Below are 13,407 nucleotides of genomic sequence, written 5' to 3'. Positions count from 1 at the left end.
CTGGGATTTCTTCTTGGCATTGTTTTCTGGGTTATGTTTTGCATGAGTTAATACTAAATCAGTTTCAATGTCCAAAGGATGTACCCATGGTGGGGAGAGGTAGCCTAGAAGCAATCTGACTTGTATATGGGTTGATTTTGTGTAATTCTGGGGTGACCAGTAGACAGAGGTATTTTCACTGCCTGGCTAATGCCTGAAATTCCACCTTTACCACATCATCTTTGGATTCTGCTAAAATGCAAATGTATCTGGAAAGGGCTGTATCTTTAATTTTTTTTTAACGTTTATTTATTTTTGAGAGACAGAGAGAGACAAAGCAGGAGCGGGGAAGGGGCAGAGAGGGAGACACAGAATCCAAAGCACGCTCCAGGCTCTGAGCTGTCAGCACTGAGCCCAATGCGGGACTCAAACCCATGAACTGTGAGATCATGACCTGAGCTGAAGTCGGAGGCTTAACTGACTAAGCCACCCAGGTGCCCCAGGGCTGTATCTTTAAAGTTGACACTGGTCATCGGTTCTCTAATGAGAATAAGGAATCTGAAAGCTAATTTTATTAGGATTTATTAGGGGAGAGAAGAGGACAGATCAGGCAGATACATGCATTTATACATAAGTGTATATATTGTGTATAATGTATAGATATGTATAAATGTATTGAAGAGCCATTGTATGGGGTGAAGACATTTCTGGTTGGGTAAGATGAATTCCACTTGATGGATGCATGTGATCCCTCAAGATTTATCCTATTCCCACACTACTGTCTGTTTAACTGGTTTCAAACTTGAGGAAATATGGTCACCACCACTATCAAATTTCAGAGGAGAAAACAGTGACTGTGCATAGGAGGGCTCAGGGAAGAAAGGCTTTGTGGAAGAACCAGGACAAGAGCAGAAACGTGAGGAAATGCTGGGGCGTGGATGGAGTGGAGGTCGGGGAGTATGACTCTCCAAAGTGCAGGGAATGCAGGGCTCAGTAACAAAGGGCCTTGGTCTCTGACCCCACCGCTACTCCAGCCTTTTTCTTGGAGAACACAAGGCCACTCTGTTGCTTTATTTTCAGGTTGAAACCATTGGAGATGCATACATGGGTGCTAGCGGACTTCCTATCCGCAATGGAATACAGCATGTGGACGAGATTGCCACGATGTCCTTACGTTTCCTCAGTGCCACTGTCCACTTCCAGATTGGGCACATGCCTGAGGAGAAGCTCAGGATCAGGAATGGCATCCACACAGGTAGCCGCCCTGATGGCAGGTGGCCTTGTGGTCCAGGTATGGGAGCAGGTGGTTCTGGATTCAAGTCCTAAGTCTGACGTTTTTAGGACCTGGAAATTGAATGGTAGCATCTTTTGAGGGAAACAAAAGTTCACATTGTCTTTGCACACATATTTCCAGTTAGCCGGATTACTTGGTAACAGCAAAGACAGAGACTTTGCAAACAGCAGAGACTCCAAGGTGTTAAACCAAAAGTTAGGAGGAGACCAAAAAGTAGGACAGTTATACCAGGCTACTTTCCCCCCATGCCTCTGCATCAAATGCCCTTTGATCTGGTCTGGTTTTTGTCAAACTCATGGGCAGGTGACCTGTGCAAAAGTGACCAGCACTTGGCTTAATGCTCTTCTGTCTCAATTTCTTAGTTATAAATATAATAATATTATAATATTAATTTTCTTATTTTCTTAATAATTTTTGAATGAGGGGTCCCTTATTTTTATTTTAGACTGGGCCCTGCAAACTATGTAGCTAGCCCTGCTCCTACCTGTCCTCCAGGGCTTGACTAAAATAAAACCTGACCCCTAATCAGCATTAGTGCCCCAGTTGTTTTGTTTCCATCTCTAGTGCGTGAATAACACTGTCATTAATTTCTGCCTTAGCTTGGTTGTCATAACAAAATACCACAGACTAAGTGACTTAAACAACAGATATTTATTTTCTCACAGTTCTAGAGGCTGGGAAGTCCAAGATCAGGGTTCCAGCATGGTCAGGGTCTGGTGAGAATCCTCTTCCTATCTTGCCAAAGCCTGCCGTCTGATTATGTCTTCATATAGCCGAGAGAGAGAGCCTTGCGGTCTCCTTCTCTTCTCATAAGGGCACTAATCCCACCATGAGGGCCCTACCCTCATAACCTCATCTAAACCTAATTATCTCCCAAAGGCCCTACTTTCTAATACCATCATATTGAGGGTTAGGGCTTCGATATGTGAATGAGGGAGGGGGTTACAAACATTCAGTTAATTATAATGGGGCGCCTGAGTGGCTCAGTCAGTTGAGCGTCCGACTTTGGCTTGGGTCTTGATCTCATGGTTCATGGGTTCGAGCCCCACATCGGGCTCTGTGCTGATGGCTCAGAGCCTGGAGCCTGCTTCGCATTCTGTCTCTCTCTCTCTGCTCCTCCCCTGCTCACACGTTCTCTCTCTCTCTGACTCTCAAAAATAAGTAAGGATTAAAAAAAAAAAATTTATAATTGATTATGTCGTTTTCCACCAAAAGTCTGTGGGTTCTGTAGGTTGCCTCTATGCAGACCCTAAGATCTATTGCCAACCTTTGCCTAGGCACTTGAGTATTTGTTGAATTGCCTTTGTTGACTTAATGTGTATCACGAGTCCAGCCCTCGGGAAATGCAGGTTGGCTATGCCCTTCTGTTCTTCTCTTCGTAGGTCCTGTAGTGGCTGGTGTGGTGGGAATCACCATGCCCAGGTACTGTCTGTTCGGAGACACTGTGAACATGGCATCCAGAATGGAAAGCAGCAGTTTGCATGGGTACTGTTTGCAGAACTTTGCCAAGTACAAGATCACTGTCCCTCTAGTCTCCTATCTTTAACCAGAGGGTGTTTTTAGAAGACCCATTTTCATTTTGTCTACTATTTTCTTTTTTTTTTTTTATTTATATATGAAATTTATTGTCAAATTGGTTTCCATACAACACCCAGTGCTCATCCCAAAAGGTGCCCTCCTCAATACCCATCACCCACCCTCTCCTCCCTCCCACCCCCCATCAACCCTTAGTTTGTTCTCAGTTCTCAACAGTCTCTTATGCTTTGGCTCTCTCCCACTCTAACCTCTTTTTTTTTTTTTTTCCTTCCCCTCCCCCCTGGGTTCCTGTTAAGTTTCTCAGGATCCACATAAGAGTGAAACCATATGGTATCTGTCTTTCTCTGTATGGCTTATTTCACTTAGCATCACACTCTCCAGTTCCATCCGCGTTGCTACAAAAGGCCATATTTCATTTTTTCTCATTGCCACGTAGTATTCCATTGTGTATATAAACCACAATTTCTTGATCCATTCATCAGTTGATGGACATTTAGGCTCTTTCCATAATTTGGCTATTGTTGAGAGTGCTGCTATGAACATTGGGGTACAAGTGCCCCTATGCATCAGTACTCCTGTGTCCCTTGGATAAATTCCAAGCAGTGCTATTGCTGGGTCATAGGGTAGGTCTATTTTTAATTTTCTGAGGAACCTCCACACTGCTTTCCAGAGCGGCTGCACCAATTTGCATTCCCACCAACAGTGCAAGAGGGTTCCCGTTTCTCCACATCCTCTCCAGCATCTATAGTCTCCTGATTTGTTCATTTTGGCCACTCTGACTGGCGTGAGGTGATACCTGAGTGTGGTTTTGATTTGTATTTCCCTGATAAGGAGCGACGCTGAACATCTTTTCATGTGCCTGTTGGCCATCCAGATGTCTTCTTTAGAGAAGTGTCTATTCATGTTTTCTGCCCATTTCTTCACTGGGTTATTTGCTTTTCGGGTGTGGAGTTTGGTGAGCTCTTTATAGATTTTGGATACTAGCCCTTTGTCCGATATGTCATTTGCAAATATCTTTTCCCATTCCGTTGGTTGCCTTTTAGTTTTGTTGGTTGTTTCCTTTGCTGTGCAGAAGCTTTTTATCTTCATAAGGTCCCAGGAATTCACTTTTGCTTTTAATTCCCTTGCCTTTGGGGATGTGTCGAGTAAGAGATTGCTACGGCTGAGGTCAGAGAGGTCTTTTCCTGCTTTCTCCTCTAAGGTTTTGATGGTTTCCTGTCTCACATTCAGGTCCTTTATCCATTTTGAGTTTATTTTTGTGAATGGTGTGAGAAAGTGGTCTAGTTTCAACCTTCTGCATGTTGCTGTCCAGTTCTCCCAGCACCATTTGTTAAAGAGACTGTCTTTTTTCCATTGGATGTTCTTTCCTGCTTTGTCAAAGATGAGTTGGCCATACGTTTGTGGGTCTAGTTCTGGGGTTTCTATTCTATTCCATTGGTCTATGTGTCTGTTTTTGTGCCAATACCATGCTGTCTTGATGATGACAGCTTTGTAGTAGAGGCTAAAGTCTGGGATTGTGATGCCTCCTGCTTTGGTCTTCTTCTTCAAAATTACTTTGGCTATTCGGGGCCTTTTGTGGTTCCATATGAATTTTAGGATTGCTTGTTCTAGTTTCGAGTAGAATGCTGGTGCAATTTTGATTGGGATTGCATTGAATGTGTAGATAGCTTTGGGTAGTATTGACATTTTGACAATATTTATTCTTCCAATCCATGAGCAGGGAATGTCTTTCCATTTCTTTAAATCTTCTTCAATTACCTTCATAAGCTTTCTATAGTTTTCAGCATACAGATCCTTTACATCTTTGGTTAGATTTATTCCTAGCTATTTTATGCTTCTTGGTGCAATTGTGAATGGGATCAGTTTCTTTATTTGTCTTTCTGTTGCTTCATTGTTAGTGTATAAGAATGCAACTGATTTCTGTACATTGATTTTGTATCTTGCAATGTCTACTATTTTCTGTTTGGAGGATAAGATCATCACCTCAGACAACATTGATCACAAACTTTGTAGGCAGGGTTTTGCATAGTGCTTGCTATGAGAACACATATGACTTCCTTCCAAGATTTTCAATTCTAAACAGTCAAGGACACATATAGTAAGATCATTTAAAGGAAGAGCAGAAGTTGGCAAGCTTTTCCCATACAGGGCCAGACAGTAACTATTTTAGGGTTTATGGGCCATAGTCTCTGTTACTTAACTACTGTTGTAGTGTGAAAGCAGCCATTCATAACATACGAATGATGGGTAAGGCCATATTCCAATAAAACTTTATTTGTAAACACAAGTGGTGGGCTGGATTTGGCTGGAGGGTGGTAATTTTCCCATCCCTGATGTAGAATATGGTTTTGGTGGTGCAGAATTATCTATGGTCAGGAACTCCAGGGGATATCATATTATTTTGCTATTGCTAGACAATATATGCTATTTATGAGCTGTTTATCAGCTAGAAAAAAATAATTACTTAGGGATTTAAGTTTCACAATGTTTAGGTTAACATTGTTTTGAATTTGTAAATTTTCCACAATATGTAAAAACATACAAAAATATTTTCTCTTCTGATTACTTCACTGTTTAAGCTAATCAGCCAAGTCTCAAACACTGGTTTAAACCCCTCCTTGAACTTGTAAGTCAAGATTTTAAGAGTAAATGTTGAAAGTGGGAGCCCCAAATGTAGGCTCCAAGCCTGATTCTGGTTGCAGGGCTGGTTGTGAACAATGTTTTCAGTGATGTGTCCCAGCTCTGGTACCACCAACTCTGGTATCCTCAGGAACCTGAGGAGCCCAGTGGACCTCCATCCATGGGGAGTACCAGCTTGCATATGGAGTCAGTTATGCCTACTGTTTCTAAACTGAACCTGTTAAAGCTTGAGCAACACTAACAATGTCTGAACAATGTCTGCAATGTTTGGGGGTGTCCCACCGCAAGACTCCCAGACTTCAGAGAGGTTGTCTGTGATTTGCTTTCCTAAGAGGTACTAGCAGCCTAAGAGCATGAGCAATGCAGCATTCCCTCTCCACAGCAGCCCTGCCCCCTGACCCCCAGATGGAAGCCACAACCAAGGTAATAACTAGGCAATAACTGGTTTATGGCAGCTCTCCGGATTCATGTCTCTCAGAGCACTGCATCCAGCCTGCTGGCATTGGGAGGGTATGATTTGCAAAAGAGAGGCACCATCCCAGTCAAGGTAAGACCAACCTAGTGCACCCTGCCTGCCCCATTTGTGTCGGTGATGGAGATGTTGAGAAAGTTGATGGGATGAGTGTGTCTTTGCATTGTGGTGTGTGGAGACTGCCAAGGTCTATGTGGAAGCTCTTGTGACCGCCAGGACTTCTTCCCTCAGAGAAGACTGTATGCTTCTCTCAAATGGTCAAACATGGAATCTAAGACAGAAAACACCTTAGCTCCTACCTAGACCAATCCCCTAGGGGATGCCTCCTTTCTCTTGGCCACAAATAGTCTCCTGGCTTCTGCTTGAATACACCAATCTATTCTTTCACAAAGCAACAGCAAGGATGAGCTCAGAAATTATCATGCCCACATTGCCTCCTATGTCCCTTCTGATTCAAAAGGGCCCAGATAGAGGAGACAGAGGCCCATTTGTTTGGGGGCACCAGGACCTCCTCTCAATTCATTTAAATACCTTTTCCCTTCCCCTCTGCCTTCTCCTCTGTCCGGTCTGTCTGAAATACACCATGATGCATCTCAACTTTCCCTATAACACCGGCCTTTGGTGGGGTGGGAAACGGATGCTCCTCTTGAGATGTTCTGAAGAACATCTTGGAGATGTTCCTGGTGGAAGTGGTGGGTGGTTACTATGATGTTAGGTGTTTGGGTGGGTATGGGGGTTCCTGGGAAGAAGTGAAAGGGAAGAGGATGGCAGCAATTCCCCAGTTTGCTGAGCTTGAACCTCACACGCTGTACTTGATCAATAGACTTCAGGTAAGAGGCAGATTTTTCTAGAAGGCGGCAGTATAGACCTCCCTTTGAGTTGTGTCCTACTATTCACTGGTTGTCTGATTTGTGGGCTTGATTTTATTGCCAGTCAAATGCGAATGGTGACAAAGTTGTCCTCAAAGGGGAGAGGCGGGGGTTAAATGTGGACACGTATATGAGATGCTTCACCTGGTGCTCTGCTGATCATAAGAGCTCAATAGATTTTATTGTTATTTTTATTATTTTTTTTATTTTTTATTTTTTTAATTTTATTATTGTTTTTAAAAGATATTCAGGGAAATTGCAGGGAAATTCAGCCTTGACTGGCCCTCACCTCCTAGAGCATTGCTGACTATCCCTTTAGGCTTATCGGCAAAGCCCAAGGAACAAGGTTTCATCTATAAAAAGGCCTTTCCTTCACTGAGGCAGCTCCTGTCTACATGCAGCTTTGGCTAAGAACAACATTTTCAGTAAATAAGCAAGGGACACCAAGTTGTCTGCCCAGAGCCCACACTTCACAGGCAGCCTTTCCACCTGAGTGATTCACCAGCACTCTCTTCTGCCTCCCACAGGGCAAAGGAGAACAAACAACTTTCTGGTTGAAAGGCAAGGAAGGCTTTACTATTCCACTCCCTCAATTTATGGAAGAGGAAGCTAAAGTCCCAGAGATCTTCTGAGCTATTTGCTTTAAAGATGTTTATGGGGTCCCATGAAAGTCTGAGGACCATTCTGTGAGATGCATTGAATATCCCATTCAGGAGGTGTAGATCTGGGGGAGCCAGTAGGGGGAGCCATCTAGCTGGCCTCCCCTTCCTGCCCTAGAGTTCTGTGGCCTAGACCAAATGAGGAGTTCGAAGAGCTGGATATAGTGAACTCATTTTCTGGGCGACCAGGGCTGGGCTGTTGCTCCCAGACCTGCCAGTGAACTTGTCCTGGCTGCCAGATATTTCCGGCCTATTAGCTTGTGAATTTGCAGTGAACCCAATTTCATTCGGAGAGAGAGGAAAGCTAGAACAAAACCTGGGGCTGTTGGCCCCACCCTGTGCTGCCTTCCTTTGCAAGGGGCTGATCTCTAACCCTTGGTTATCAGAAGGCATCTCAGGAATGTTTTGGGGGGGGATAAAGCTCTAGCTAAGGTGCGAACAACCACTGAAATCCAACAGGATCAGGCCATTCCAGGTACGCCATATCTTGGCAGTCAGTCCCTGGAAAGCCTGGTCCTGAGCTCTGATTTTCTGTGAGCACAGCAGCTTTCAAATGGAAATGTCCCATTCTCAATTTATTGCTTAATTTCTTTCCTATCCAAAGCGAAGGAGTAAAGATAGGCTTTTCTTCCAATCAAGGCTTGAATTTTAAGTGGAATTTTTCATTCACTTATGAATTGCTATTTTTTTTCGATCTCTGATAGACGAAGATGAACCCATCCATTCTGCAATACACATTTTCCCCTTTACATGAAGAACAGGATTTCATCATGCCTGTCAAGTGGTTTCTTGTAGTAGACTTACTGAACCACTAATGAACTTACAGTCCTTTTTTTTTTTTTTTTTTTTGATCCCTTGCAACTCCTCACATCAGTTTTTCTTCCTTGTGGCTGCTCTTAAATATGGGAGAGTGCTTCAGATGATATATTGTGTTTGAGACCTTTTCCTGGTGAATTTCTCATGACTGGAAAAGTGAGAATCAATGAGACTGGGAATGTTTTCTTTTGTACGTGACCTGTGAGCTGCCTTTGTAGGGATATTTTTGATCTCTGTATAGGAAAATAAGCTACTTTTTGGTGAGTTTAGAGCCGTTAATAACACATTTTACAAAAAGTTTGGTGGAATTCTTGCCTTTTTTAGGAAGAGAGACACTAAATAGGGGCCAAGGGAAATGCTTTACAAACAGTCCCATCTTCATGGAACTACTCTGTGCTTCCATTGGCAGGACTTTGCTTCTGCCCAGAGAGAGGCGACTGAGCTCTAGGACTTTCACAGATTCCATTCTCTCTAACATGATCCCATTTTTTATTGTGGTGAGATCTGCTCCTCTCTCTAGGCCTTTCATCCAAGATTGAAAGTATTAGTCAAAAGAAGGCATTTATCTGAAAGTGACAGGGGAGCTTCCCTTGCTACCTCAGCATAGCGACAATGGACCAATATTTGTCTTCTCATCCTTCAGGACTTCTTCCCTTATTTGGGAGCAGGGCTTCTGGATTCCAAACGCTTTGTTCTACCATGGAAGGGAATAGAACAACCTCTGCTATGAGGTCTTTCAGAGAAATAGCCCATTCCCCATCCATCCATCCATCTATCCATCAATATGACATTTCATTTATTCAAAGAGCATTTTTATAGCACTTACTCTTTGCCAGGTACCATATGGTGGCTGGGGTGGGGTGAGGGGGTGGAGGGAAGATGAGGATATGACACTTTCCTTGATCTTTAGCTCTCAGTTTAGTTGAAGAGAGGTGACACAAGTTTTAGTACTGTTATATTAAGGACTAATACAGGTATATACCAAAGTATAGGGAACTAAGAAGTCCAATGTTGTTGCATTTAAAAAGCATTAGAAAATGATACACAGATGTAGGGGTAGGGTGGGACATAAGGATTGTCTAATATTATCCCAGCTTTGTATTTGTATGTAGTATGTGTGTTTGTTCCCTTCCAGCTCTAGCCCACGTGCTGACGCAAGTAATGTTTATACAATAAAGACTTTGCTACTTCTGTCTTTTTCATGGAACATTATAAACATTTGGCATCTACGCTCATACAAACACATAATACATATATCTACACATGTGCATCCACGAACATTCACATGTGCACACACATGTACATGTATACACACATGAATGTCTGTCTAAATCTGTCTCTTTTGGTTGATCAATAGGTAAAGATTCATGTGTGTATATTCAGTATATATGTGTATATGTATATATGCATGTCTGTCTATTTTTTCTTTATATTACTCAAGCTTTGAGAGAGAAGGAGAGACTTTAAGGATCATAAGCAGGAATTTGATAAGATTAATTTCCTAAAATCTACATCCGATGTTTTTTCTATGTCAACCAAGGATACCTAAGGGAAAATATACTCTTTATTTGTTCTATAAATATATCTTATGTTTGACACTCACAAGAATTTATAACAGGTTGAGTGTTTTCTCTTAATTCCTTGATAGAGAAGTTAGAAGATACGAAGGACTTTAGTTAACCTGAGATTGAAACATTTTTGGTTGTTGGTGATTGACGTTAGGGCATTAGAGACGTGGAGAGCATACAGATGGCTTTGCCTCCTTGCATCAGAAACTGAATGCTGGAAGTTTTGGAAAGTAAATATAGGGTAGAATGATGGAAAGTCGGTGGTATGTATGTGAGTCTAATAAGTTCTAGTTGTAGGAACCTCTGGGAGGGTTGAGGAGTTGGCTATCAATATGACATATTAACACTGTAAGCTGTAGCCATAGTTTAATTATTTTAAGGCATTTTATTTATTCCATAGCACCAGGTGGAGATACAAGATCATTAAACAATATGATAAAATAAGGCAAAACTAATACAGCATTGTTTTACTCTGACGGCCAAAGATATATGATAATGTCTCTATGCTATTTAAGAGTTTTTGACTAGAACCAATAAAATATGTCTTTTGTCCTTCCTGACTATAAAAATTCTGAGTTTACAGGAAGAAGAGATCGCAAACTAGTTGGAACTCCAGCTTTGAGACCAGTTTAAGCTTCCTTGAGTCACTTGAATCTAGTCTGTTGCTAAATAAACATTTACTCCCTGTGATCAGAAATTTGGGAACTAGCTGCATTTCTCAGTTTCTTAACACGGTTGTAAAAGCCCCAACAAACTACAGATCTCAAAACTTCTCAAATACATTAAACATGGAGATACAAACTGATGTGTTTTCAAATTATAAGGCCACTAATTAAGTCTGTACAAGACGAAGGAAGAAAAAGTAGAGCTCTGGCTTTTTCTAGCACATTCTAGCTTCTAAGGATTTGCCAGTTCTCTATGAGGATTGGTTCATTTACTTTTCTTATCCTGTTGACCATGTGCATCATTAAAATCAACGTCTTCTGGATCACTGGGGTGGCAGTATTATCAGGGTGCAGCACCACGTGATTCCACGGGCTGTTTTTGCATGTGTGTTTCTGACTTTTGTGTGTGTGTGTGTGTGTGTGTGTGTGTGTGTTCCATTCTAATGATCAGAAGTTAATGAGACAAAGACAGATACCTGCTTCACTGTTAAAGTAAAGGCTAAATGAAGTCAGTCCATTTGGTACTGATGCTTTCTTAAATCAAGTAGAAAACAAATAGTGAGAGCATCGAGCATCACAAGGTATACTGTAGGATTGGGAACTCCAGAGACCTTGTCACCGATGTCACTCCAGAGTCATGTTGCCAGCAGCAGGTTTCATTTAGGCAGTGCCACAGTAGGAGGTTAAATTTATGTTGATGTGAGTTTCATTCTTTTTGTAGCTTTATTCCTTTTTCATCTGTAATTTTCTTTTGATTTTAGAAATCAATCAAATATAAAAATGAGTCAGTTAATACCTCTATAATGTTTATACATATTGAAGAAACACTATAATAAAAACAAATTAGGTTAGCACTGGGGGCCTCTCAGGAATTATTTTCTTTTATAATACTCAGGTTTAAGCAAAACTATTATATTCCACTCTGATTCCCACATATCATCATTTGAAAGATTGGAACCCCCTGCCTGGTGGCTCAGCCCTGGTTCTTTAATAAGCATTGCACAACATCGGGGACAAAGGCCCCCTCTTGGCAAAATTGGCTATTCCTGTGCATTCTGTACTTAGCACTGACTTGGTGGTTATGCCCTACATTCTCGTCAAAATGTTCAGCTGCACTTGGTTGGGTGTGCTAGTGTTTTAAAATTAGAATGGCTTTCAAAGAAGTCCACTGCAGCCCTGACTTGAGCCTGGGGAAAGGAGACTTCTCGGCCAGCTGCCGGAGAGAGACTGTAGGATCTCAGAGCCACAGGAAGTCACAAGAGGAAGGAGGGCACCAAAGACAATCACTGAAAGGCGCAAAAATCATTGGAACACGTAATTGGCAAAGCGCTATTCTCCGCTCCTCAACGGTATGTTCTTCTGTTTGTTCTTGTTGGCAGCACAATAAATGGGAGTTTGTCATCGACACAGGAGATGATGTTGGGTGGAGGAGATGCCACTGCCTGCCTGGCGATCCCCTACAACACGGCACAAATCCCCAGCATCACGATGAGGTGATAGAGGACGTCTGGGAACCAGATAGGAAAGCAGACACAAACAGTTTACATGGAGCAAGGACGGTGGCAACAAAGAGTTAACTCAACAGAAGAGGCAACTCGGGGGCATTAAGTAGGTTTACATAGACCGCTGCACATTTTATACAAAATCAGTTTTGTTTATCTTTTGGGGTTTCCGGAGCTTGGTTTCGTCAGTGCAAGGAGCCCGGCAGATTGACCTGGGTAACGGACCTCTGACAGATGGGACTCTGAACATGGATAACACAGTGACAGCACATTTCACCATAGGGCTTTCACTGTAGAACTTCCTCAAAAATGAGGATCTGGAATTAGAGTCTCAAAAAGTTGGTTTACATGATTTCCTGTAATCGTGAGAGCAAAGTCTACATCTGTGAGTTTGTTAATAAATAGAACCGTCTTACCCCATCTCCTCACATAGTTGGTCTCCTTCTCATCATTCGGGTGAGATCTTGGGTCTTAGCTGAAACGTGTCTTCTTCTGAGATGCTTCCCTGGCTGCTATCTACATCACTCCTCTACCCCCACCCCGACGCGTCCCACTAGTGGGAAGGGCAGGGGCTTTGCCCATCTCTCTCTGCAGGAGCACCACTGCCTGGAGGAGTAATCACGGCTGATCTTTACTGGATGTTTGCCGTATGCTGGGCACTGGCGCCCGTAGCTGTAACATTTAATCCACACAGCAGCTATGTGTGATAGGAGCAATTGTTAGCCCAGCTTCAAAGAGGAAACTGGGGAGGGGAAGGGTGACTTCATTGCCCACGGTCATTCAGTTAATGAGGGGCAGAGTCATGGCAGGGACTCAGAAATATTTGTGCAAAAAACAGATCATTGAAAACCACCTTCTCTAAATGCAGGAACCCAAGCAAAGCCCCTGGTGATGTTGTGCTGAGAAGCGGGGTCCAATTCTGCCTCGTCCGATTTAGCCCCAGCCCCACCCTGCCTGCAGAGCTCTGGGGCCGGCTGGAGAGACATCTACCTCCATCCCCCTCTGTCCCATTCAGGTGTGTTTTAAACAGCAAGTTTCAAGTCCTGAAGGTTTTGTTGGGGCCAAAGGTGAGCCTCTTTTAAAACACACGTCTACGTTGTAAAGGCATTACCCCATGACGTTTCCCAGAAGTGCCTCTTTTCCTTACCTGAGAAGCTATAGAGACTGGGGAATCCCCTGCCTGTAATGAGTAAAGAGAGAGAATACTGAAGATTTAAGGAAAGGTCATGGAAGGAGCCTCAGAGCGATGCTTCTTAAGTACAAACCTGACCACATCTCCCCCTGATTAAACCAGCAGACTCCCATTGCCTTTAGGATCAAAGTTTATAGTGGGTTTCATAAAAGCTTCTTTGAGAGGAGAAGAAAATCATTTTCTCCTTGGCTTTCTCAGGCAGGAGTTGATGAACT

General features: G+C 42.8%; 2 protein-coding genes and 1 long non-coding RNA gene across 4 annotated transcripts in view; 2 read left to right on the top strand and 1 right to left on the bottom strand.

Annotated features, from left to right (window-relative positions):
• Nucleotides 1–7,422, top strand: part of LOC112854286 (guanylate cyclase 2G-like) — a 46,256-nt gene extending 38,834 nt beyond the window's left edge. The window contains 4 exon segments of the mRNA XM_025917761.1: nucleotides 1,060–1,234; nucleotides 2,656–2,754; nucleotides 5,905–5,996; nucleotides 7,318–7,422. Coding sequence (XP_025773546.1) covers nucleotides 1,060–1,234; nucleotides 2,656–2,754; nucleotides 5,905–5,996; nucleotides 7,318–7,422 — 471 coding nt within the window.
• Nucleotides 7,423–10,198: 2,776 nt separating this feature from the next.
• TECTB (tectorin beta) overlaps nucleotides 10,199–13,407 on the bottom strand; it is an 18,390-nt gene continuing 15,181 nt past the window's right edge. For both annotated transcript variants that reach the window (XM_086680865.1, XM_025918354.2), the window contains exons 9-10: nucleotides 13,148–13,180; nucleotides 10,199–12,005 (exon numbers count right to left, since the gene is read on the bottom strand). In XM_086680865.1, coding sequence (XP_086536991.1) covers nucleotides 11,956–12,005; nucleotides 13,148–13,180 — 83 coding nt within the window. In that variant the 3' untranslated portion in view covers nucleotides 10,199–11,955. The remainder of the gene's footprint in view (nucleotides 12,006–13,147; nucleotides 13,181–13,407) is intronic.
• LOC147576170 (uncharacterized) overlaps nucleotides 11,384–13,407 on the top strand; it is a 27,268-nt gene continuing 25,244 nt past the window's right edge. Inside the window, exons 1-2 of the long non-coding RNA XR_015241834.1 lie at nucleotides 11,384–11,847; nucleotides 12,869–13,015. This is a non-coding gene — a long non-coding RNA (uncharacterized LOC147576170). The remainder of the gene's footprint in view (nucleotides 11,848–12,868; nucleotides 13,016–13,407) is intronic.

The sequence above is a fragment of the Puma concolor genome, chromosome D2 (genome assembly GCF_028749965.1).
Source record: "Puma concolor isolate L17-30 chromosome D2, mPumCon1.1.hap2, whole genome shotgun sequence".
Taxonomy (NCBI): Eukaryota; Metazoa; Chordata; class Mammalia; order Carnivora; family Felidae; genus Puma; species Puma concolor.
This window is presented reverse-complemented; position numbering and strand designations above follow the sequence as displayed.